Source organism: Geospiza fortis, unplaced genomic scaffold (genome assembly GCF_000277835.1).
Source record: "Geospiza fortis unplaced genomic scaffold, GeoFor_1.0 scaffold159, whole genome shotgun sequence".
NCBI classification, from domain to species: Eukaryota; Metazoa; Chordata; class Aves; order Passeriformes; family Thraupidae; genus Geospiza; species Geospiza fortis.
The window spans coordinates 576825-604199 of NW_005054563.1; the positions used below are offsets into that span (position 1 = coordinate 576825).

Sequence of the window (27375 nt, forward strand, 5' to 3'; positions counted from 1 at the left end):
AATCTAGCCGGGAATCCAGCGGGGAAGCCAGCGGGAATTCAGCTGAGAATTTTGTGGGAATCCAGCGGGAAAGCCAGCGGGAATTCAATGGGAATCCAGCGGGGAAGCCAGCGGGAAATCAATGGGAATCCCGCCGGGAATTCAATGGGAATCCAGCGGAGAATCCAGCGGGAATCTCGCCGGCGGATCCTGTGTGCCCCCTGCGGTGCTCAGCCCCTGTAGGCGTCGGGGTTTACCCTCCTGCTCCCTCTACCCCGATTTACAGGCTCCCTGTTTATGCTATCAGGAATTGCCTGTATCAAGCACACGCTGTAGAGCTGTGAAAATGTGGTGTTTGGTCACAAACAGTGCTTAGAAAATAGGGGATCTCGTAAAGTTTAACGGGAATCTCATGAGGTTTAATGAGAACAATTTTAAGGTGCTACACCTGGGCTGGGGCAATCCCCAGTATCAATCCAGGCTGAGGGATGGGCACATCCAGAGTATCCAGGGAGAGAAGGACTTGGGGGTGCTGGTGGATGAGGGGCTGGACATGGACCTGTTGGAGAGTCTAGAGGAAGTACCAAGCTGATTAGAGGGAAGGAGCACCTCTCCTATGGGCAATGGCTTGGAGAATTGAGCAGTTCAGAAGAGTTTGAGGTGACTTAAATGTGGCCTTCCAGTACCTGAAGAGAACAGACAAGAAAAATGGAGACTATACAAGGGCCTGGAGTGGCAGGACAAGGGGGAATGGCTTCACACTGAAAGAGGGTGTGCTGAGATTAGATATTTAGAGAAAGTTCTATGTTGTCAGGGTGGTGAGGAACTGGAACAGATTGTCTTGAGAAATCTCAGATGCCCCATCCAGAGCAGATCCAGAGAAGGGCAACAGAGCTGGGTAAGAGTCTGGAGCACAAGTCCTGTGAGGAGTGACTGAGGGAGCAGGGGGTGTTCATCCTGGAGAAAAGGAGGGTCTGGGGTGACCTAATCACACCCTACAACTCCCTGAAAGGAGGTTGGAGCCAGCTGGGGCTCAGGCTCTTTCCCCAGGCAACCAGTGACAGGTTGAGAGGACACAGTCTAAAGCTGCTCCAGGGGGGGTTTAGGTTGGACATTAGGAAGACATTCTTCACAGAAAGGGTGATTACACATGGGAATAGGCTGCCCAGGGAAGCAGTGGAGTCACCACAAGGATTTTAAGGAAAGACAGAACATGGGATTCAGTACCATGGTCTGATTGACAGGTGGTGTTTGGTTATAGGTTGGACTTGATGATCTCAGATTATCTAACTGATTCTGTGATTCCTGGAGTTGTTCAAGGTCAGGCTGGATGCAGCTCTGAGCAACCTGGTCTAGTGGAAGGGGTCTGTGCTCAGGGGGGTTGGAATGAGGTGATCTTTAAGGTCCCTTCCAGCCCAAACCATTCTATGATCCTATGGGTCTGTGATTTTGATGCATGTTTGCACACACATACTTTTTCATGGTGAAAGTTACTTTGAAGATCTCTGAATGGTCTTTCTTTGGGCTTGGCCTTTTTGCTTCTGAGTCCCAGAAAGGGCACATGAAGTTTTTATGGAGAAGAATGCTGGTGTGGTTGTGCAAAAGCCTTTTTGACTGATTCAGGTGAAAGTATTAGCTTTTTGAGTCAGACCATATTCTTCTGAGAGGTAAAGGCTAAAGGAGAACTCATTGTTTTCAGACTAAAGAAAAATCCTGACATCTGAATGCTTGCTGTATTTTTCAACTCACAGCACTGTTAGGCAAGTCAGATTTTAGGAGTGTTGTGCTTTGATCTTCCGATATAGCCATGTCTAAAACATTTTAATCACAAACCAGTTCAGTGTTCAAAGTGCCAGCAGTTTTGTCACCCTCCTCTATTTGCACTGAAACCCATGCTACAAGTTTTTGTTATCCATCTCTCTTCAGTTCTGGGTAGAAAAGTTAAGTTTTAAAGGAAAAAAAAAACAACTTTATTTCATGGGATCCACTTTTATACACTGTTGTCATATCTCTTAATTCCTCTGACCTGAGGCAGACCCTGTGCTGAGCAGACCTCCCAAGGTCCTGTCCAACCTGAGTTATCCTGTGCTCCTGTGGCTCTTGTCTGCTTTTGCCTCAGATCTCCCCATTTGCTTTCTCCCATATGCAAGTTCCTTATTTTCCTCTCACCCTTTCATTTTCCATGAACCTCATTTAAGCAGCAGACTGAGCTCCTCTGTGAAGTTTTATGTGAACACACTGGAAGCTGTCCTGCAGCAGAAGGGCAGTGCAGGGGTGCAGCAAGGGGCCAAATGGGACAATATTTTCCCCAAGAGAGGAGTAATGACAATCAGGGAAGCAGCACTTTTGGGAGGTGCCTCTGTAGGAACTGAGTGCAGGTCCCTGACCAGATGTGCCTCTGCTGAGTCAGGACAGCTCCTGCTGTGTACCTGGGATAGTCAGGACCACTGATCACTGCAAGACAAGACTTGAGTGTGGGGAAAATGAGGAAAAACAAAGCTTCCCAAAACTCTGGGTATAGTGAGTTGTGGGCTGAAATTATTGGCTTTAATGTACCAAAGACTTTTAATATATGTATGCTTTAAGTAATGAATAAAATTTTATTTATTTATGTATTTATTTTCCTCTAGCCAAAAGCACAGGGCAGGAAACTCATAGGACAGTTATTTACTTAATCATGTTTTCTCAAAGGATGAAACTGAAAAATTAATTTAGAATTTTTAATTTACTATTTTATCCCATTTTGAAATTGTATTTGTCTTTCCTTTTACCTGTGTATCTTAGTGATATTTTTCAATGATTTTAGGATTACAGATGAAATCCTGAAATCCTTGAAGAAATAATTTTGCTGTTGGCTCTATGGAGTCTTTTTCTACCCTGTAACAGTAGGAGGGATCCTGGTTTGACTTTGATCTGTGGTCTGTTACAGAAGTAGGCTACTAACTGTTCATATTGGAAGTTTAAGTCCTTGTAGAATGCCTTCATCACACCAGTAACAAATAAGTCTTGCTCTCTTTGCTGCAGTGGATTTCACCCCAATTGAGTATAAGACTCCACCACCTCCAAAACCAGAAAAAATTATTCCTCCTTATAATGGATTTGGTTCTGAAGAAGATTCTTTGAGCTCCTGTAAGGGTGTGGTTGTCCAGGCTCCCCATAAGGATTACAGGCAATTCCTGGTGAAAGACAGGTATTTTGTGTGAAAAATTATTTCAGTTTTTTAAATTATGTATTTTTGTGAAGGAGATAAGTGTTATGTGGGGATATAATTTTTTTTCAGCAAATATACAGCTCATCAGACTTTTAAGGGACAGGTGCATGAGGCCTGGAAAATGGTACTCCAATTTTCTGCAAACCCTGTAAAATTTCTCTTTGGAGAAGGCAAATATTATGACCCTTCCATCCTCTACCTCCTTCCCTCTGCTGTCTTCAGTGGGGATTTGACAAATCTTAGTCCAGGCATTAGTCAGGAATTTTGGATGATCCAGCAGACCAACAAAGATTTGTTTTTGTTTCACTTTCTGATACTTACTTATTTTTTTTATCTGCTGAATTTCATGCAGTTTCCTGTAGCACTACTAAAGCTGTAACACTTTACTTTCCATTATGAAATGATTTATTAGGCAGCAGTTGTTGAAGCCAAAGCAAAAAAACCAAGTCTCCTGTTACAGATTCACCTGGAGAATCTTTGTAAAAGAGTAAAGCAGTTAAAAAAGGCTTGGGAATGTATTGATAGAGTGTATACAAACACTGCAAGTTATTTAAAACACAATCACTTAATAAATATCTAGCTAGTAAGGTCATCTGGTGGACCTGAATTTCTGGGAGATAATCCTTGTATGAATTGCTATTCAGAATTTGCTTTGAAAATATACATACCTAAATGTGTTCTTCCTTTACAAATTTTCTGGAAAGTAACTTTGGGCTTGATTTGCAATTCAACTTGCATAAAAATTAATTCCAGACCTGTGGCAGAGAAGTAATTTTCCCATGAAAGTTATTTCTTTCTGTCTGACCAACTCTATCTGGTTCTGTTCATTTAAGCTGAAAATGGGTTTTGACATAGTAGTGAATCTTATGCCATTTCCCTTCTTGGTGCAGTAATAACACAATTAATGTATGTTACAAAACTCAGGAGAAGGCATCTCTTAGGGGTGAAAACTTTTCTCACACTCTGTTTTTGACTTCTTACCTGTTCCTTTGCTTGTTTAGGTTTGGCATGGACAGCTTCATTCTGCGCTACGCGGCCAAACTCATCACGGACATCGCCGTGGACAAGGACCGTAAATTCATTATTTCCTACTTCCTGAGTGATGACACCATTTCCGTTTTTGAATATGCAGAGAGAAACTCAGGTAAGAGGTGGCAATGTCTCTAACCAGTCCCAGTTTCCCTGCTCATTTGGTTGGGCTTTGCAGTAAGCATTGTGGCCAGACTCAGCAGTAGCAGGAGCAGGGGTATGGATTTTTAAATGCAGTGGGAATTACATCAGCAGGCCTGCTGCATTATTATCTTGCATAGCTGGATGTCATAGTAATTCATGATCTTTTTCACTCAGGATTACAGTGTTCATTGCATGACTACTTCACAATATCCTTTGGGAACTGCAAGTGTAATGCCTTAGAACTTTTATTACATTTTAATTTGAAAATCTGACCTTTAAACATTTGCTTTTGTTGTGGATAACATACAGGAATAGTATTGTAACTGATGATAAATAGGGACAGGAAATACAAGACATCTAGAATGAAAGACTAAATCCTTTGTTTTGCAAAATTCTGTTATGAAACCTATACAGCATCCATTGTATAGAAGCAGCTCGTGAAAGCCAAACAGCTGTGACACTTTCTAACCTATTTTACCATTAATCGTGGAGTGCTGAGCATTTAAAGAGGGAAGATTGTCCTGTGCTAGAGTCTGGATGTGTGTTTGTGTGCAATTCTGAACTGTATTCCAAGAGCCAAACTGACAGTACTGAAGTGACAAATAAATGCCTTGTTACTTCTCGGTTCCTTGACCACATTTATCCTATTGCTGGAGCATGGTCACCAAATATTGTCATATTTAAATTCTTTTGGCCTCTATTGTCTGTTTTAGGCTGCCTCCAGCTGAGGATAGGAAGGGTTTTGTGATTTTCAAGCATCTTTTTATTTTCCTGAAGTGTCTTGTGGCTGGATGGAAGGACACAGCAGTGGGAAGGATGTCAGGAAGTCATTCTGTAGTTTAGAGAGATGGGGGAGCTTTGGCTGAGCATGACCCTGTTGGAGAGATGAATGTATTTCTGTGAAGCCCACTAAACATCTTCAGCAACAGTTTCAGAGCAGTTAACATCCAGGAGTGCCTTTTCAATCCAGACAACCTCTGATAGCATCTCTGCTTGTATCCAGCTATATTATGAGTGCATAAACCTCAACCCCAGCTGAAATATGAGCAATTCTCTGAGAAGTGTTTTGATAAGGTGTAGAGTACCTGCTTAGGACTTTGATGAGCATTCCCAGTATATCCTGCTCCACTACAGCATCTTTTATGGTAGCAGTGTCTTCTTATCAATACTTTACTCACTTCTGGGATCCAGTGGCCTGAAACTTATGCAACTTCTTTTGTTGCAGCTAAATACACACTTATGTATATATTTAATATGTCATGCTGCTGTGAGGCTCAAGAGCAGCTCAGTTCTCCACCACTGAATGACATGTCTGATTGGCATTTTTGATGTCCAGAGACATAAAGGGTGCTAAAGGTACCAGCTGCACTGTTAAATTGAAGAAGTCCAGGGAACAGTTTGAATCTTGGACCCCAAGCATGTGTATTGCCTGTTCAGTCACTTCTAGTTCTCCTTTGCACCATTTCAACTAGACAAGGCCCCAGAGAGCCTTGAACACACAGTAGTAATAGCTGTGACTCCAGATTTATCCTGCAGCACCCAGAGAAGAGTCAAACCATGCACTGCAGAGAAGATGTGGTCAGCTGGTCAAGCCATCAGCAGCATGAGTGCCAGGCCAGAGATTGCTGCCTGCCTGCCTTTTATTTTGGAATGAGAATATGTGCTGGGATTTCATCTGGGAGTGCATTGAACACTTCTGGTTAAATAAAACGTGAAACAATAAATGGGCAAATTTGCCCACTAATAGTAACAAATGCTTCAAGGCACATATGAAAGGCATGTGTCTGTAAGTGGACTTTCAGCTTCTCTGGGTTGTTAAAATGGATGGAGTAGCTGGCTTTTAGAGGTGGTAGAAAGGTGAAATGAAAGGATATGGCTGAGAGCTGGCCACTGGAGAGTTTAGTGAGAACAGCATTGAAAAGGCAAGGAATGTGGTGGAGGAGGTAGAGCAGCAGTTGGAAAAAGGCCTGGGTCTGCTCAAGTTTGTTCCCACCTTCATTTTCTTTCTACTTCTTTTCTCTCACTATCCCTCCCTCATTTTAGCCATGTCTGAAGGAATAGTGAATGAGTTTCTTCAATGTTAGGAATGGGAAGGCTTCGTAGGGGTCAGGTAATAGATCAGGTAATAGTGGCTAAGGAAAAGGAGTAAGACATCCAAAATAACAACCTGGCCATCCCTTTTGTGCACAGGTTCAGAGGGCTGAAATTTTACCTTTTTATTTACATGAACTGGTACAAATTGGCAAGTAATGCTTCAAATCCCAATGCTTCAAATCCGTTACTAAAAAGAGAAGTAGTAAGTTGCTCTCAGTTTTCTCGTTTCAGCAACCTGAAGGTTTCAGAGAAGTACTTCACTGTAATATTAGTAACACTGAAACTCTATGAAATTCGCAGGACTGGACATCTTGAAGCACTTCTTGAGATGGGGATCAAAGCCTGAGAACTTTGGCTCCCCATGAAGAAGATCACAACCCCTTTTTTACTCAGTGTAAGACCCAGCCAACAGCTGTACAAACACCTGCAAACTCTGATCTGATCTTAATGGAATAGGGTATTTCGTGGTGGTGTTTATTTTGTGCTTTGAGCCTGGCTTTTGTAGATTTCCTTCAAAACTCCTTATCAGGTTTCAGTGTAAAATCTCTAACTTAATGAGATATTTTCAGTCATTTTTCCTTATACCACTTGTAATGTATTAACCTGTAACATTTAAAAAACCATTATGGGACAGAAGTAGGTTTCCAATATAAGTGCACAATTGCAGGGAAATAGAGAGGCAAGAGTGAATTTCCAGTCTTACAGAGACCTATTAAATATTAAAAACAGTTGCCAGGATTATATAACGTAAAAATTTCTTATTTGTTTTTATAGCTGGGTGAAAAGGAATGTGTTAACATTAGAGTCACATTAATGATTTGAATTGTTTTTTGATTCAAGCAAGATCTGATGATTACCATAGTGGAGGGTTTTTTTTGTCTTTTATGGTGCTAATAAAGCAATTAAGACAGACATCTGCTCCAAACTCTGGTTTAATAAGTAGTTTGGGTTTCACACTCATTTATAATTTTGACTATAAAAGGCATTTGATTACACTGTTCATCGGCCTTTTACTGGACTTGCATCAGTACCTGATATTAGGCAGTATTAAGTGTTACTAAAGGAAGATTTTGGCTTTTGGTTTGGAAGCTGAAATATCAACAGGAAGCAAACCCCAGAGTTGTAGGACACATATCCCAGTGAAACTAAACACGTGACATAAGGTTTTCCAGAAAGCTTAGTACATGCAATGCAGTTCCTGTGGTACGCCAGAAGTTAATACAGGAAAGAGAAATGTGCCTTTCAGCATCTTACCCACCCTTGAGTACCTCGTGCAGTTTCTAGTGACACAAATAAAATCATTATACTGTAAAAAGGAACTATGTGACATCCCACCTCACAAAGCAAAGAGCAGATCACAGGTAAATTGCATTGGCAGAACAATGTGTGGAAGACAGTATCATGTCACTCCTACATCTTTAAAAAATTTCAAAAAGCCCTTTAAAGGAAGTTAGAATTAAGGTACATCAGAATTCACAATCTTCATAGGACAGTGTTCTCTTAAGTGATTTTTATTTTCCTTTTTCTGCTTTTAACAGTTTAAGGATAATAGCCTGCATCTTAGTGTTTGAATCTTAGGTTTCTCAAGGGCCAGTTCCAAGGCTGGTGACAGGGTTATGGGAACGGTTTGAAGAGGCACATTTCTGTCCTGTTTTAAAGAAAAGCAAAGCAGGGAAGGTGTTTGGCAGGCATTCAAATGACACATGTCACAGAATGTGCACAATGTCACTTGCTGTGGACACTGGCAGAGACAGTCCTTTTAGCAGTGAAAGGGAGGGGAAGAGAGTGTTCTGAGACAGGAAACTGGAGCACAAAATGTACAAAATACAAATAATCTGGTTTGGGGTGTCTTTTTGCTGATGGCTTGGAGGTTTCTTGTGTGTGTGTGTGGTTTTTTTTTCCAAGTAAAGCCATAATTAATTATTTTTAATTCTATTCCCATAGGGATAGCCGGTGGGAAGTTCCTGGAAAGAAGTCGCATTAAGAAGCCTGGGCAGGAACTCTTTAAGAGTGAGCCATCTGAATACTACCAGGCTCAGGATCTGTTTGTTGGAGCCAGAGTTTGTTTCCATGGTCACAACTTTCTTTTGGTGGATGCTGATGAATACACGTTCAACTACATGGAGAAGAATGCAAATGAGGTGAAGCAGACTCTTGTTAATTTCTGTTATCTCTCAGGACTTTGGTTTATCCATATATTTTTCAGAATTATTTATCCTGTTTCCTCACCCAAGGCTCACAGCCCAGTGCTCTCTGTCTAGCAATGGATTTAGGGGATGGCAGCTGGGAGTGCATGCAAGTCTGTCCATTCTTTACTGTCCATTCCCTTTTCCTTTTTCAGAATCCACTCAGTCTGCATTAGGGATATCCCTGCCTATTCCTTCTTGAGGCTGTTCATGAACCTCTTGTCCCTGAGCTGATCTAACCCTTGCTGAACCTACAGATACTGTCAGCTTCCACAACTTTCTGTGGCAGTAGGTTGAAAAGTTCACTGCCTGCTATGAAAAACAAATATTTGAAAAAAGAAGTATCTTTTATCTGTTTTAAACCAGCCTCCCACTAGTTTCAAGACCAGTTATACTGTTCTGAGGGTTGGGGAAGACCCTATTCACCTTATGCACCACCTTTATTATTTTGTAAAAAAAGACATTATTCCCCCTCAGCCTAATCCTCTGCAGGTAAGAGTCTCACCCTTTTTAGTCTGTCCTTGCAAAGTAACTGTGGGATGTGGAGACTGGAACAGTGTTCAGTACTCAAGATGTGGACACATCCAATTTAGTCTTACTGATGAGGCTATTTTATGTCCTAATTTGATTTTTTGGGTTCATACACATTTTTCTACCAAAACATTTCCCTTGTAATATTAGAAATTCATATCCCAGTCAGGAATTTAAGCTTACAGTGTTTATTGAGTTTTACTGTCTTTTCTTGTTGCCTTCAGCGGGGAGAGCAATAAATTGGGAGCTGGGGTGCCTCTACTGCTTTATACTTTAGTAGAATGGTGACATTTTTTGTAAATTAATTTGGATTAGTAAATTAATGTGGATTAGCACCATCTGCCTTCCCTGGAACAATGAGGAAGATCTGCAAAATGCTTGTGGATGTAAAATGCTAAGACTGCTAAAAGCTTAAAGCAGTAACATACAAAGCTGAAACCTCAAAAATGCAATCCAGTGTGTTTCCTTCCTGCAGAATAGTTTCTTCTCCTGGTAGAATCAAAACCAAACCTTTTCTCCAAAATTCAGAGCTCATCTTTAGATTGTAAATGTTCTTTGGAATGCTGTTTGCATTGATTGTCCTGGATCAAATGGATGAGACTTTAGTTCTCCAGACTGAATGATTGTCTAGGATCAAAATAAAATCTGCAAAATGCGAAGAGGCAACATTGAAAATACAGCCTTAAAGAGAATTTTGATAGACAGTGAACTTTGGAAAAGTTCTTTGCACAATTAAGGTTTTAATGAGGCTGGTAGGAAAAAAAGGTTGATTCTCCCAGAGGCAGGTGCTTCACTCACATCCTTTGACTAGAGCTCCAGAAGTTTGCCTCAGTTCATCAGAGGATCACATACTCCAATCACATCAACTTCAGCAGTTGCTAGAGAAGATCAGAGCTGGAAGATTGTTTAGAAAAAGGGGAACAATATAAATATGGCTATTTGTTAGTTGTTTCTAAAACTAGAACACAGATAATTTTCCTTCTGAATAGACAAGAAATTTCTTTCCAGCAGAACACATCAGTGTGTTTTCTAAAACTGGTAAAAGAAATGTGTATGGAATGTTTTTTCATGGAAATTGCTATTTGTACCACAGCTCTATAGACATATGGTGATTTAGATGAAATTTTGATTGGTAATCACTGTGCAGGTGGATATTGAAAATTTGTTTGAAACCATCTAATATAATTGGAAAGCTTTAGTTTTCTGTTTCAAAATTATACTTATTGCATTGTTTGTATGTTAAAGGGAGAGAAGAATCACAGAGTCAAGTAATTTTGATTGCCACCTTTACTGAAAGTAGCTTCAAGGACCTAGTTTAAAACTTTTCAGCATTTCTGGTTTATTTTTCAATTTGAGGGAAAAAAAAATAGAAAGTGTAGATTTGCTTGCAAAACAGAACAGGTATGTGGTGCACAGTCCTACTGGTATTATTCAGGTTTGGGGAGGACTGTTTCAAACAAGGCATCACTGGAAAAGAATTCAGCATCTCTGAACTGTATCAATTGTTCTAACTTTGCTATGTGCTGCAGCACAAACATAGAAAAGGATTTTACTTCCATTGAATTCAGCATAATCATCTCTGAGTTAAGCAAGGCAACCAAACCAAACCAGACTATGACTAGAAACATATCAGGAGTTACTTGAGAAGGGGGAAAGCTGGTGAAATAATTGCCATGCTGCTTGGACACTCAATGCCTGTGTAGGTGTTTGGAATATGTAGTTTAGGAAAAAAGATGTAAAAATAGTTGTTTTGATAATGTAGAGAAGACAGGCTCTTAATTATTCAGAACACTTTGTCCATCCTGAATCACTCTGCTCTCTGAACCCTTCTGCTCAGTCTTTTCTCCCTGTTCCTTGCTTGAACAGCAGAAGGCTCTGTGCTTATGCCCCAAACAGAAACATCTTGGACAGGGGCCTGGAAAAGCTGCTGCCTCTAAAATTCTTTGATTGCTGGTCCAGCTGCTCCAAGCCACTGCCTTGCAGGGCATTGCCTGCCAGGGCTGCACCTGGGGTTTTGGCAGAGGCAGAAATTGTCTTCTCCAATTCTGAGAAAAACCTGCAAGGGCTGATGTATTGATTAAACTTGGATCAATTTGTACTGCTCTGGCAGTGCCATAGGAACTTTAAATACCCTTTTCTAGATCATTTTGAACTGATACAACATGTAGACACACTTCAGCACATTTGGGGCTGAGGCCTGATTTTTATGTCCTGGTCCTTAATACTAGTCATACCAAATTTCATATAATTGCTATTGGAAGAAATGGGAGAAAAGTATTTTCAGGCAGTTCATTGTGCTTTTTAAGCTAGATAGAGCATGACAGATATAGGAACATAGTAGAAGTCACCCCAATTTAATGACTAAATACTTCTATGTTTTATATTAAAAATGTGTATAGCAAGTAAATTTTTGGCAGAGCACTAACACAATCTGAATATAGATTGAAAGCCTTAGTGCTTCAGTTCTGTGTAATCTGAGTTCAAATTTATTTTAATGGTCTATTTAGGAAGAAATACACATGTAAGCATTTTTATACACAACAGGTAAAATTGGTTCCTAAAATTTTTCCAATGTGCTATTTCTGAGTATGTAAGACAATGAAGTCCAAAAATGAATGAGACTATTTGTTGGAACCTTTCTGGAGCCAGTGGTGAAAAATTAGCTTTAACATTGTGAAATTTATGACTTGAGAATTCAGTGAGGGGCACCAACATAAAATGAGGACCAAGTTATTAGAACTGTACTTTAAATGTTTCTACTTCTGCTTTAAAAATGCAACGTTTCAAACAAAACTGGTTTCTTTTATGTTGCTGCCCTAAACTTTCTGAGAATGCATGATCTGATGATTTTTGTTTAATTGTTTATATTCTTGATAGTCTTACTGAGATTCCCATGGGCCCATTTCTCCAGCCTGGACATGTCCCTCTGCATGGCATCCTGTACTTCAGGTCTTTATAATCCATGTCTTACTTTCCTCTTTTAAGTTCCCCATGGCTGATATTTGTGCTGTCTTCAACAAACTGAAGAGCATGACTGAATCTTGTGCCAAAGAAATCAGAAAGACATTTCCTATTACTGACCCTGAGCATACCAATGTGATTGGGTATGACACTTTCAGGTAAGACAGTGGGTTTGGGGTTTTAATATTTAATAAAGGCACATTCCCCCAAAATGTATAAAGCATGACTAGGTTTTGATGCTTTCTGCCCAGTAGATGAGAAATGGCATAGATTTGTTTTGCATTTACTTGGAGATTATGTGTAAAAAAGAAAGTAAATCCATGTTCCAGAAAAAAAAAAGAAGAAAAAAAAAAGTGATAGTTTCAAGTAAGCTGAAAAGCACAAGAGAAATCTGTCTGCTTTTTATGGAGCTGACACAGTGTTGTGAAGAAGGGCACAAGTCAGCAGTAATATATATGCTGAAAGGTAAAGAAAAATCCATCCTGAGAGTCAAACAGTAGTTTTGAAATTCAAGTAGGAAAATTCAAATTGCCTTCTGAAATTTCAAGTAGGAAAGTTCAAATTGCCTTCTGTTTGGGTTTTGAACCATTGGTAAAGAAGACAGTCTTTACAGAACTCAGGTGTACTGAAATTATAGAAGGCAGTGCTAAGCATGTTTAAAAAAGATTGGAAAGCAGTACTGAGAACCATAATTAATACTTGGGTATTAATTTAGGCATAGATAAAGGGAGCAGAAATCTGGATTCTGGCAATGATTCAGATATGGCAATGGGCAGATGTAGAGATTCTTGAAAGAGAAAATCGTGTTCAAATACAAACTGATTTCAGTTTATCCCACAGCCAGAATACTTGAGTGTATGAGCTGTGTTGGGCATGGTACTGGTAAGGTTAATGATGTGAAACAGAGGAGAAAACTTTGCTTAGAAGCATTTGGTTTTCACTGGAGTAATACACTGTCTATTTAGGAACTGTCATAATAACTAAGGCATGTAAGTAGATGAATATTGCATGGAGCGTCATCTCCATAGGAATGCTAAACCAAGGCAGGAATTGCTTCTGAAATATCTCAGAAGAGAAATAGATCAGCAGAAGGTTCTTTCAGCAATTCAAAGTGAAAGTAGTGAGAAATTTAAAAAAACTGGTACTCAGAAATGAAAAATAAGTGATTTAAAGGCAGGATTTAAAGTAAAAGAGGCCACAGTTTTTGGCAGCTTTTGGTCAAAATATTTATGTACTCAGATATTTTGCTCAGCAGAAGCGAGATTTTGAATTGCTAATTGCATTAAGAGGGAAGATGTTATTACTTGAATAAGAAGAGAGAAAATTGAAAGTTCATGTTTAATGGGAGAAAGTTCCTGGCACTTGGAAAAGGTTTTTAATTTATGTACAAGGTAACTATTTAAAATTTTAAAAAATACTGTTTTAGCTCAAATTATGAAATAATCATCTGCAAAACTTTGTGCATGCACTAAGAGCAGCTCAAAGGTTTGGAACATTTGTATGATAGAATCAGGGAAGCAAACTTTTAGAAGGGATGATTGTGCTTTTAAATGGCAGACAAAGGTTTTTATTTCATCCAGAAGAGGCTCAGTTGGGTGTAAATTTAATCATGGACATAATCTGTGCAGCTGTGAACAGCTCAACAGTTTAATTTAGGGTGGTGCTATTCTGTGACATGGAGAGAGATATGTCTGATCATGTGGAATGGAGGGACTTGGTTTCAGCCACAAAAAATGCAGGAGCCTTCTCCATGAGCAGGAAACCTGGGGAACCCAAATAATCAGGGTTTTCTGGGCCTCAGTGCTCATCTGGGCCAGTCTCAACACCCTTTAAGGGTCTCCATCCCTCCTCTGGGGGCAGGCCTGGGGTCTAACAGGGGATGTTCACACTGCCAGAGGAAGAATTTGCCTCTCAGGAACCTTGAACATTTGTGCTCTACAGTGATAGTAGGTTTTCTTTCTGTTAGTTTGTATTACATCCAGTAATCTAAAGGTTCTCATTATTATTACCAGTGAATCTTATTTTAGAATGAAAGAAGCATTTTTAATGACAAAAACAAGAGCACTTCTTTATGTCTATGAAAATTCCAAGATACTTCTATGTGAATAGAGTATTTTTTCCTTCAGTTTCTTATTGTGTACATCTCTGTTTATTTTCAATCTGCCATGACATTTGATTACTATAACTAACAACAAATGATTATTTTTAGTGCAGGCAATTATCTGTATGACAGCTTCAATGATAATCCTCTTTCCTTATCTTAAATACAGCTGAGGTTTTACTCAGCTCTGAATTTGGCTGTTCAGATTTCCTCCTTTCTATCTATGTAATTTTATATAATCTGCATGTAAAACTACATCTATAAGTATGATGTAGTGAAGAAAATTGTGATTATACAATTTATTTAACTGCTTTCAGAACCCAAATCTTCAGTACTTCATCCAGGAAATAAATGTGTGATGTACACTGAAGCTATCTCCTAAGCTATCATTAGAACTATCGAAATCTTTGTTAAAAAGAGAATTAAAAAATATTTAAAACTTAGATGCCTGTGCATCACACAGCCCTATCCAGGCTGTTTTTTCTCATAAGCTACAGGCAAGTCTGTTTGCTGTTAAAGGCAAAGAACCGTGTGGGTCTAACAAAAATGCCTATCTTCAATTCAGCTTGAGAAGCAGCTCTCTTGAGCAGTTAATTATGACTTCTTTCTGTAATAAATTCAGATTACAATCTGTCCTATTCTTCTAGAACAAAAAAAGAAGTAAAACAAGAGATAGCTAAGCTGTGGGAACAATTATTGGAGCTTGTTTTTTTTTGGTCAGGGAGAGTTTAGATGTCATTCCGTTTGTGAGTCTTGGGTCTTACTCATTAGTCCCTCACAATCCCTAAAATATTCCTTAATTCCCAAGTGAAATAATTTTATCTGTGGGTTTTTGTGATTTGATTGTCACTGACTGGATTGAGAAAATAAAAGGCTTTTAAAATCCTGACAGACAGTGGAAAAATCTGTGTCATGTATGGAAATGCAGTCTGTGGAAATGGCTGATGTTATCTACAGCCCCCAGCTCTGCCAGCCCAAGCACTGGAGTGCCAGGCTTATCAGGCAGCATTGTCCTCTCTGTGTGTGCAGTGGTGTTTATTGCAGGCTGCTGGAAGGAGGCTCCAGCTTTGGCTGGATCTCTGAATGCTGCTGCAATATAAATGATAATATCCAGTAAGTGGAAAAATAATACTGACAAGATAATGATAATATTAGTAGGTACAGATGGATCAGGTCTCGGTCATTAATAATCTCAAATGAAGTTTGCTACTGTCAACAGCTTGTCACTTCCTTGTATTTATTTCCTGCCACTGCAAGTAAAAGATCATTCTGATTCATTTAATATGGATAAAGAAGTAGTTGAATCTAAGTAGACACTCTGCAGTATTTAACCTTTAACAATTGTGTAAGTGCAATCTTATTATGTGAAATGATCCTTTCCTTTGAACAGGACCACACAAGCCTCTGAGAGGAAGCAAGTGAAGAACTATGTTTCTTGTTAAAATTTTGCAAGTTTGGAAGGGTCCTAAATTTCTATGCTTTCAGTTCACATGTGGATGTTAAAGAGATCCCTCATCAGATCAATTCAACAATTCAAGTATTCTCCAGGCAGCCATTTAGCTCTTATGTCAGAACTTTATGCATCACTACTAATTTCTTCCATTTGTTTTCAAGGATTGGAGTTTAATCACAGTGATTCAGTGTCCTCATGGGTATCACAAGGTACAGCACTAATTGCACCAGCAATTACAGTGAAGTTTATTCTTAGTGCAGTTTATCCAGAAGTATTATATATAATTAATCTAATTTTGACTAAACACATAGGCCTATGCTGATACTTGCTTGTTAAAAAGCCTGGTTGAATGTGAGTGCACCAGAGACAGATGTTTGGGATCATAGAGCCAATGTAGTTACAGTAATCCAGATTTGACAAGAGGCCTTGTAACAGCTGAGGGAGCTGACACTGTCCCATCAGATGGATCTCAGGAAATTTTCTTCTAGAAGAAGAAATTTCTTCTTTCTTTCTTCAAATCAGCTGGGCTGATTTGTCTGAGCAGCACACACAGGCTTCGCAGAGTACATCCCAGGCTCATCCTTGCATGGGATCTGATTTTCCACTTACAGCATCCAAATGTAAGTTGCTCTTGCTGCTGCCTCCTGTCCTGCATTCTTGCCAGGGGAACTTGTGATTTGGTGTAATTCTCTGTATGGCATCTCTGGTAAAACACTTCACTTGTGGTTTTGGTATTTTGTATTTTTGTTTGTTGTTCATGTATTTTTGTATGTATAGGCAGCTACTGAGGAAATTTGGACATCCTCATCCAAAATTAGTGATTATTAACTGGTTTAACTTATTTACTTAAAACTAATGTAGGCTGTTGTTTTTGTGCACAGAAATTGGATAGTCAGTGTTGCTAGTGGAAGATTTTCAGAACATGAAATTATGACTCTTGGGCGTCACTATGGCATCAGAGATGACAGTCAAACAGACCTGCTCCTCCTCCTTTCAATGGCTCAAGAAAAACTAAAGAAAAACGCCTTTGAAAATTTTGAACAGCTGATTACAGTGTTTTTGTACAACGACCGAGAAAAGTAAGTTTCTTCTCTTTATCCCAAACTCTATTTGAGAAGCTCTTCTTGTAAACCCACTACTTTCTGTTTGTTGCTGAGCAAATGTTTTATTATGGCCAAAAAATATTATGTGTAATGTTAAGCTTCTCTCAGCACTTGACAATAGACAAGAAGAGGACAGCCTTTTTGTCTATTTTATATTTTGTACATGGGCTTTTTATTGTAGATGCTGTACTGAACATTCTGTGACATCAGATACCAGTTCATGGGCAAAACACAGGATTTTAAATCAAAGAGGAGGAATAGTGATTTAAGGGGGGGGAAAAAGGAAAGAATGAATCTTTATGTGACTCATTTGCCCTTTTTGTTCTCTGATGTCACAGATAAAGAATCACAGAGAATCACTGAGGATCTCAGTATGAGAAAGGCTACAATGTGGCCTTCAAGTTTCTCAGCTTCGTAGTAGCAAAATTTCGTAAAACTTTGTTGTCTTTTTCTCTATCCTGATGTTCCTCACCCATTTTCCTATGCACAGAAACATTCACTTGAAGTAAACCTGGAAAATACCTAATGTATATTTCTATCCCTCTCTTTCTTATGTGCAGGTGTGGATTGTTGCCCAATGAGACCTGCAGGACTATTTTAAAATCCTTTAAGTTGCCACTTCCTGATGATCTTCTAGAAACTTTACTGGCCAGGTAACTTAAGGGCAGAGAGGGTGACCTGCATGCATGGGTGCAAATCAATGCTAAAAATCTGCTGCAGACACAAATCTTCAGAATTTCTCATTTATCTAATATGAATCATTTAATGATGCAGATTTTGTTCCTACACAGAGACTTCCCTATTTATAGAATATTTATAATCAACTGAGATGCATCCATCTTAGCAACTTCTCTTCATTTTGCCTGACATAGTAAATCTGGGGTTTGACAGAATTCTCTGGAATTCATCCTTCCAGAGTCAGTTACTGATACTTATCATTTTCAATAAGATTCACTTTTTTGCTTTAGTTGTTCCTGTGTATAGATGTGAGGTAAAAACAATAATCTTATGAAAACAATCTTATGTGAGTTCCAGGGAACACGCTAACATGAATACAATGAAGTGTCCTTATCAAGTTGACAGCATCAGTAGTAAACAAAATTGGTTTGCTACTCCTGTTAATCTCACCTGAAACATATTTTATTGCCATTTTTAAAAAGGAAAAGGAGTGTTGGCATGGCTTTGGTACTTTTCCATAGCACATTTAGCTTTTTTGAGACAAACTGCTTTGCTAGCTGTATTAATGGGAATAGAAGTGAAAAGAACTACTATTTAGTGCACTGGTATTGAAGATTAGAGTTCACAGTAAGCTGTGGTGCTCTGAACACTCATGTCTTGTTGAGTTTGATTTTCCTGGCCAGATTTTCTGGTAATAGGTTTAAATGCATACTTGCTGGTTTCTTCTTTCCCTTGAGGGAAATCCTTAAATCACATGTTTTGTCTGTGCTTTCAGAGTGTGTTAAAAACAGGAACAGGTCTTGTCTTCAGGTAAATATACTTCTTGATTTCAGGAGGAGTTGCAAATGAAGCATCTGGGTTTAGTAAATCATGAAAACACCCTTGTCAGGCAGAAATGTGGAATCCATATTGATAAAGCTTATTTGTGCTGCTGTTCCTCACTTTTGACACTGAGTTATAAGCATTAGTCTTCAGAAATGTCTGAATTTTAACAGTAATCTACAAGTGACGTTTTAGAACTCCCACCAAGCTGCCCAACACAATTGTTGAAGGACAATTGACAATTTCAGGTTACACAAGAGGTTCTCACAGATTCCATTGCTTAAGGGCTGAACTTGAATAGATGCACAGCAAGGCACTGGAAGTTTTCCTTTATGTACTAACTCAGTTCTGATAACAAGCAGACAAGCCTGACACATCCTGGGCTCTAGGGACATGTTTATTGTTTGTGAATTTATACCAGGGAAAACTTCAGTGCCCTGAACCTCTGCTTTCCTAAGGAGTGAGTGTAGGCAGGTAAAAAGAAAAAGCCCAGTACACTATAATAAAAATTCAAGATAAGCTTAGAACACAGGGAGGAGATCAAGGGCTGGATTTCACCCAACTTTAGCAAGGTACCCATGACAGGATGAGGTTTCAGCTGCTGTAGGTTCTTTCTGTAGGTGGTGGAGGAGAGAGTTATCTTCTCAGCCTGCATCAGAGCTGCATTTCCAAATTTCCATCCATTTTCCTTAGTTTCTGAAGGGGCTGAGGCCAGCCTGTATTATAGATTTCTGTATGAGAAAGGTAAATGAGAATGGTGTGAAGCTGGGCCTCAGAAATCAGTGTGGGAAATGCTGCATTTGACAGAGAGCCTTGTGTAAGGCAATTCTAAATTACAGCATCAGCTGCTTCAAAGGCGGCAGTTTAAGTGGTGTCACAGCACTGCAGGTAATGAGGAATTGTCACATTCTTCATCATGTCTGCACTTGGCACTGCTTGGGAAGTTTGTTGTTTTGTGAGTGTGCAGAGCCAGGGAAATATTTTTTTGAACTTTATTTAAATAGGACCTAATTTCTAGTAGTCGGTAAATCGAGGAGGTGAGTCATCTTAATGAGATTTAAATTTTTCCTTTCTTTCTGCTTTCTTTAGTTTTTTGCAACACTGAAGAATCATGAAACAGGCAGGTTTATTGTTAATGATGAGCAGTCTCATTCCTGTGGAGTTTGCAATTCAGTATGGGCCAAGTTTGTCAACAGTATTCCAGTATTCTTTCCTTGTTTTTTTTGGTTTTTTTTTGTTTTATCTTTATGAGGAACCATGTAGTTTTGTATCCACTGATATTTCTAAAACAAGTGGTGGTGGTGGTCTGTGAATCTTTATTTATGAAGGAAGAAAGTGGAACAATAAAAGCTGCTGGACTGATTCCCACAAAATCAGTATATATAGCTAATGCACTAGCTGGACCCCATTCAGCTATAAAATGATGCTGGACAATGTGATCAGATAATAGTTGAAGGCTGAAGCTCTGTGTTTATTCAGCTTTGCTATCTGAGATTAGGTGGCAAAGACTTTCTCCAGGACTTAAGGACTCTATTTTTCCAATTTGAAAGGTAGTACTCTTAAAGTATTTATTATTTACATTTGGAAATTATACTGCAATGATCTGTCACTTATTACAAGCATGAGATGAGACTAGAAATTGCTGTCTAATTTTGTGGTCACCTCCAAATGACCCAGAACTTTGTTTACTGTACCCAAAGACCACTCAGTTACCATGGAGTGAAGGGAGACTTAGCACAAAAATTGGGGTTTCATAAGACCTTTTCATATTGTCCATCTAGTGTAAATTTATATTTTTAATTGTGGGATGTTGAAATAGTAGGATTTGGGTACCCAACAATGTGAACGTTTTTCCAATTTACCTGAGCTGGCATGTTAAAAAGTATTTGCTTTGTCCATCAGCATTTTCTCACCTTTTTAATCACAGAACAATACAGAATTAATCACATTGTATTAAAAAATGGAGACAGTACACAGTTGTTTCTGCCAGAAAACTACAGTAGTCATTATAAACATGTCTCTAAATTTATGCAGGCATAATGAACAATTACAGTTTGTTTAATAAATAAATTTTGCAAAGTGCTTAAGTAATGAGTTTAGGGGGTTTTTCTGTTATTTTTATTTTCTACAATGCCAAATTGATGCTAACAAGAACTTAAAAAGAAGCAGTCTTTCCCTGGAGGATTTATAAACAGCTGGTAGCTAAGGAAGGGAAAAATTGAGAGGAGAAAGAATGGATGACAAGTTTACAAGCATTACATGCTGATTATTCTGTATTAATTCAGTTGTTAATTGTAGGTCCCTAGTTTTTTAAATTATGTTTTTTAATTTCTGTTAAAAGTAGCTGAGTCTTTTTTCACCTCTCTACACTGCTGAGGGGAACCTGTTTGAAAGGTGCTTGTTGTTCTGAAAAGGAGACTCTCCAGTCCCTCAGGTAGCAGTGCCTGATGACAGAGGGCCTCCTACATGGTGATCCCAGTTCTCAATTCACTTCCAGGTCAGGCCAGGCCACTCCTGCCTGCTCAGTTTTCCCCAGGATTGTGGCTGGGTAACAGTTTTTTTACCTGGTTTCCTACCTGCAATGTTTTTTTTTTTTAAGGCTGACTTATTTCTTTCAGGAAGAAACCCTCTTTTCCTACTACAGCTAGTGTCCAGTAGCAGGAGCAGCAGTGGAAATGATCACAAGATCTTTCTCCTGGTTCCTTCTTGTTACCTTTGGTGCCTGAGACTCCTTATGCCATTTGTGATTAAAAGGAGCTCTAGAATTCATATTTTAATCTCTTAAGACAAATTATTCCTGTTATTCAGTTTGTTGAGGAGCTGATGGTTCAATTCATGGTTGTTCAAGATGTGAGTAAATGTAGTATAAATATAAATTTTAAAAAAAGGAGATGGTAGCCATTATTATTTAATAGTGACTTGTTGTGCTTGCTGGTTTAAATCCTTTAATTATGAGCAGTTTATGACAATTTAGGTGTACACCTCTGGCAATCTAGTCCCTGTAGAACTGTATTGCACAGAGAGTATCAAACAGGCTGAAGAATCTCAACATTTTCTCTAAGGTTAAAGCAGCAGATGCTTCTGCTCTGTTATTACCAGATTAACTTTGGGTAACAGTTTTTTTACCTGGTTTCCTACCTGCAATGTTTTTTTTTTTTAAGGCTGACTTATTTCTTTCAGGAAGAAACCCTCTTTTCCTACTACAGCTAGTGTCCAGTAGCAGGAGCAGCAGTAGAAATGATCACAAGATCTTTCTCCTGCTTCCTTCTTGTTACCTTTGGTGCCTGAGACTCCTTATGCCATTTGTGATTAAAAGGAGCTCTAGAATTCATATTCTAATCTCTTAAGACAAATTATTCCTGTTAGTTTGCTGAGGAGTTGATGGTTCAATTCATGGTTGTTCAAGATGTGAGTAAATGTAGTATAAATATAAATTTTAAAAAAAGGAGATGGTAGCCATTATTATTTAATAGTGACTTGTTGTGCTTGCTGGTTTAAATCCTTTAATTATGAGCAGTTTATGACAATTTAGGTGTACACCTCTGGCAATCTAGTCCCTGTAGAACTGTATTGCACAGAGAGTATCAAACAGGCTGAAGAATCTCAACATTTTCTCTAAGGTTAAAGCAGCAGATGCTTCTGCTCTGTTATTACCAGATTAACTTGTTAATAAATGTTGTTTGAAATGAAGGAATTAAAAAAACTCTGCACATACATTAAATTTTCACATAAATCTTTGAGGTATAGATTTCTTGATGGGAAAGAAAAAAATATTAGTAAGTAACTTTTATTCACCAAAGCATCCTCAGCAATGATCATAATGTGATTTGACCAGATTTTTCACTATCTGGAGTATTTAGTTATGAATGTATTTTTATAAGCAGAAATGTGTGATTATTTCTGTAATGATAAAGAAAATAAAAAGCTCTGCAGACTGTGATAGGGATGGAGCAGGGACTTTCATAGTCTAAAATCCCATGCATTGGTGAAGTAACAGGGAAAAACTGAAGAGAAGGGTGGTTTAAAGCTATCTTTGGCACATCTTCTTGATAAGACAAATCTAATTTCCTTTTCTGAAGAGCACTGTCTCAGCATTATTAACTCCAGCCACTGAAATGTATGACATCTCTGTCCTAATAATGCACAAATTGATAACATCTCCCCAGTCCATCTGGATGCTCTGTGCCAAATCTCTAGTGTCTGCTTTTAGTAGATTGATACAATAAGTCACAGCAGTAAAAAGATCTAAAGAGTAGATTTATTTTTTCTTTCTGGGTTTTTCTAGAGTAGTATTTTAAGATGCTTTCTGTAGCTATTTAATGATGAGATTTAGGAATCCCATTTCCTCTGCCCATGTTAAAATTCTTGGTTATGGATAATTTCAAACCCATATTGTCATCTCAGCTCACTAGTGCTGTCACATCAAAGGACTTTTCTCCTTGTAAATGTTTGTCAAAAGCAGAAGCAATGCTTTCCTCAACAGAAAGTTTAAATAGTTACACACCTTCACTTGGTCTTTGTTTAAAAATCCTGCTTATACAGCTCAGCATCTTGGTGATAGAATTAATCTTCTGCCTTTCCACAATGAGCAAAAGGTAACTGCATAGTAGTAGAAGAAAAAAATCATTTGTCTTGATTGTTCTGAAATTCCAATCTGTCTGGCATTATTTTTCCAAGAGACATAAGCTTTTTGATTGTCTTATTACATCTAATGAAAAACGCTTTGTCTTCCATATTGCCACCTGCAAAAAAAAAACCCCAAAAACCTGAAACTAAGAACCCACTGGAAGAGAGAATAGAAATTTTCTTGTGTGTTGGATATATTCCCCAAAAGTAAGGCTTTGTGGAAATGTTAACTTGCATGTGAACTGTGGTGAAGAAGCAGGCTGTCATAGGAGGGTTTCTCATGGCAGTGTTTCAGACTCATTTAATTCTGGTAGCAGTAGCATTCTTTTCTGACTTTGCTTTCATCTTCAGCATAACTCACTGTACTTAACATTCCAGTTTATCGCTGCCATCTCTGTTTATGGCTCTGATTTTATTTTATTGTTATCTTTCCTGCTCACTATTAAATTAAAGGTGTGGGGGGGAGGAGTAGGAAAGGATGAGTTGCAGTTTATTGCAGTTTATTTTTGTCACCAGATCTATTTCTCCTCCGGTATTGTTTTCCAAATTTGTGCTGTAAATTCTCCCTTAAAGTGCCTTCATGCTTAATTTTTGTTAGAACCCTCTGTGGTCATTGAAGGGTTTTAAGGCCTGTGTTTTGTGCACTGCTATTTTATTAAGGACAAGGCAAAAAGATTTTTTGCAATACTTGTTTCCTGTGCAGTGGTTTTTGTCTCAGCAGATGGCAGGGCAGAATTGTTTAACCTGGTGTCTCCCACCAGGTAAGAGATACTGAGCCTTGCTGGGTGTCTGTGTTCTCCAGGGACCCCAGTGAAGCACAGACACTTCCAGGCTATGTTTTTCTACCCAAACTGGGTCCCTTTTGCAGGTGGGAGGTGTTGGTGAGACAGGTGTCCTTCAGAAGCTGCCAGTGCTGTATTTATGGCAGAGCATTCCAGCTGTTCTTTTCAAGCTTCAGCCCAAAGGTATCTTTCAACATCTGGCTGGTGACATTGGAAGAACAGTGGTTCCCAAGAGTCACCTCAGTGTTCTGCTGAACTGAGGACTTTTATTTCTGAAGCTGCTTCATCCAAATCAATGGCAGAAGGATGAAATTACTTATAAATCTATTCCCGTGTGGCTTATTAGTGCAGGGTAAAGATTTTAGAAATCTGAGGGAGGGAAATAGCATTTTCCACATGTACTTATAGACCTGTAGACCTTAGCTGGCAGCATATATATCTTCTGGCATATGTATCTGCTGGCAGCATCTATATGCATTTAGGGGACAGCCACAACTGATACAAATATATCTATTTGTCCGTAGAAATAAAGAACAATGCCATAAACCTGTTACCAAATTATTTTAAAATCTGGCTATTATTTGATACATTAGTGAGCTGTCTGTTTGTCAATTGCAAATTGATCCCAAGGTGTGTGCAAACAGCATTTTTGAAGGATTACTTATTTTCAGGAGAGGATTGTAGAAATCATAATAGAGCAGGTCAGTTGTGTTGCAGAACAGGTTTCCTGTGTAATTCTGTTTTTTTCTACACAAAGGAATCATATACTGGTCATCCTAACTCTATGTTTGTCAAAAGCTGTGAGATCAGTATTGGAAAAGGTTGGGCAGTGCTTCAAAACTAAAATGAAAATAGCTGAAATGAAGTAAAGCTTGAAGAAGTTGAATTCTACTATAAGAGACAATAATAAGGTGTAAGAATATGGAAAAGAATGTATAATATAGGTGTTCTTGACATTTTGTTCTTTTTTTTTTCACTCCTGCCAGCGTTTGAGTATAAAGTGGTATAAAAGTTATTATCCCAAAGGCAATGATTAGTATGCTGTAGATAACATGACATAACTTTGTTAAAAATTCCCTTTAACCTTGAGTCATCTTGTGGATATTCTGCTCAGGTTTGAAGATAACCAAAAGCAGGTAGACTATAAAAAGTTTGTTCATGCACTGAACTGGAGAGAGAATCAAGTCCGTCCTTTTGTGGAGGAAAAGGAGCAACCCAAGGTAAAAAAACAGTCTCAATATAATTTCTCCAACTTTAACATGACTGCCTTAGCCAACACACTACAGTATTTTTTCCTATTTGTGTATTTGTACCTGTTTTCTTTAAGTAATTATTTTTTAACAGATTTAATAGGGAGGTTTAGGGTGAAGCACAGAAGTCAGACAGGGATGAGGAGGGTGCCTAGTAGGTATCACATCTCTGGGACATTTTATAGAAGAATAAAAGAGAAGGGGAAGCAGGTGTACTTATCCATGGACAATGGGCATGAGTACTCCTTTCCCCACAAATATCATTGTCACATGTCAAATGCTCTGTTCACTTGCTGAGGTAGACAGAAAATACTTTAAGCTCCACTGACACATATGCAGAAAATAGCTCTGCATTTTGTATAACTCCTCAGGAACCTGTACATAGCACACCATATCTCTGGTAGACGTGCACAGAGAGAAGAGACAATGGATAAACTTTGTATGTCTTCAGCCTGCTACTTAGGGTAAAAAAAAATGCAGTATCAACAAACTGCAGAGACTAATCTGATCTTGCCATCTTGTGCTGAGTGGAACATTTTAAAATAGAAGGTCCATAAGGCAATTATGCTGAATTTTAAATACTTTGTAGCAAATAAATCCAAAGACTTCTGCCAACACATCATTTTGCTGTTCTAGCCTGGCCAATGTGTTGTACAGAATATGTTTGATTGTGTTCAGACCATTTAGAAACACAGCATTCCTTTAAATTCAAGCTCACTCATGGCATAGTTTAAACCAGTATTCCTCAGGCACTGTGCTCTGACTCCTCACTCCTGCCTTCTGTAGCATCTCAGACTGTTGGTGGTGTCTAACCAGGGCCCAGGGCTGTTGGTTTGCTCTGCTTTGGAGAGCATGGTTCAGCATGGTTGATTATTTTTGCTTTGTCTTTGTGAAGAATTTTTCTGTCTTGTACAGATAAAATCAAAACCCTTGCACATGTTTTATACAGCAGTCCTGAGAATCATGGCGTTGATTAGGCTTTGTTGAGGGGGTATTCTTTGTTTTTACAGAAGAATTATTGCTTATTCTTTGTTTTTACAGAAGAATTATTGCTTAAGCAATAATTAAATATTTAATATATTAAGAGAGGTAACTATATAATGGAAAATAAATCAGAGATAGGAAAAGTTTTAAATCTTGTTCAGCTTTAGAATTCAATTGTCATTCTGTGCATGATTTACCATGAATGAATAGCAGTATTTTGAGGCTACAGTACCTGTATTTGACAGATTTCAGCAGCAGAGCTGTGCTTGTTTAGCTGGCTTTCTTTTTTATTCTGTCTCTTTATCTCATTATTTTGTATGATTTTTGTGTTGAGACATGAATTTGAAGCATAAGAATTTTAATGAAGAAAAGGTAGCATTATTTAATTTAAAAAATCTGCAAAAGGGCTAGTAATAGAAAATATTTTGAATAAAATATTTTGTAACATTCAAGAATGTGCACGTTGTAATCTTTTAAGAAGATGTCCTATATAAAGACCAAATTTTTCACAGATTTGTCTGTGGAATTGAAGCAGCTCATTCAATCTTATGTTGACCAGCTTGTAATGATTCCTGTTTTCATTACTTTATACTAAGATTTCTCTGGGTTACTAATTTCAGAGGGAAGATATCTGGAACCAGCTACCACGATCCCCTCCTGTGACTGGGATCAAATACCCTCCTCTTCTGGATGATCTCTTTGGCAAAGAAGAATAATCTCATCTGTGCAAGGCACTGATTTAAGATTGGTGCTTCACCTCTGAAGATTACTTAGAAAGATACCAAAAAAATTTCTTGTATAATGAGAAAAAAGCAGATATAGCATTTAATTTCTTGTTCCAACAGAGATGTATACTTGTATGTTTTTGGAACTCTTTCTAAATCAACAGCACTCTGTCACACTTATACAAGCATAATTAAAACTAGATCCTCTAATCTCTGCCTGGTTGCATGGAGAATTTGTGAGTATTGAGAAATCTTTGAGTCAAACACTGCAAAATCTGACTGACCCTGCTTTGTTCTGAGAACAAACCTTGTTGGATGACCTCTCAGAATTGGGTTTGACTGTGTTAGCACAATAATGCCATTCCATTCACGTTTCCTCCCTTGCTCTGCAGCTCTTATCTGTGGTTTTGCTCTATCCCCCTGGTGATGCTCAAGTGCTGTTCATGTCAAAGTTGGTTATTTTGTGGAGGAAATGCCAGCAAGGTTTTTGCACACTATAAAGCTGTTCTGGTATCAGAGATAATTATAGCCTTCCAAAGTGGAAGCAAATGTTTTGCAGGCACGGCACAGAAGCTGTCAGTTCTTGCTTTTTGTTTTAGATGTGACTCAGGTTAGTCCCACCCAGTTTTACTTGGGTGGAACATGTCTGAAGAGAAGGCATTTCAGTGCAATTTCAGCGTGCAGCATTCTTGCAGCAGAAATGTACTTGCCCTTTG

The 27375-nt window shown here is 38.5% G+C and overlaps 1 protein-coding gene across 1 annotated transcript in view; it reads left to right on the top strand.

Moving 5' to 3' along the window:
• The window catches only part of EFHC2 (EF-hand domain containing 2), a 50982-nt gene extending 24112 nt beyond the window's left edge, over positions 1-26870 (top strand). The window contains exons 8-15 of the mRNA XM_031064162.1: positions 3004-3169; positions 4192-4334; positions 8402-8598; positions 12160-12293; positions 16571-16768; positions 17353-17445; positions 24815-24920; positions 26555-26870. Coding sequence (XP_030920022.1) covers positions 3004-3169; positions 4192-4334; positions 8402-8598; positions 12160-12293; positions 16571-16768; positions 17353-17445; positions 24815-24920; positions 26555-26650 — 1133 coding nt within the window. The 3' untranslated portion in view covers positions 26651-26870. The remainder of the gene's footprint in view (positions 1-3003; positions 3170-4191; positions 4335-8401; positions 8599-12159; positions 12294-16570; positions 16769-17352; positions 17446-24814; positions 24921-26554) is intronic.
• The last annotated feature ends 505 nt before the right edge of the window (positions 26871-27375 follow it).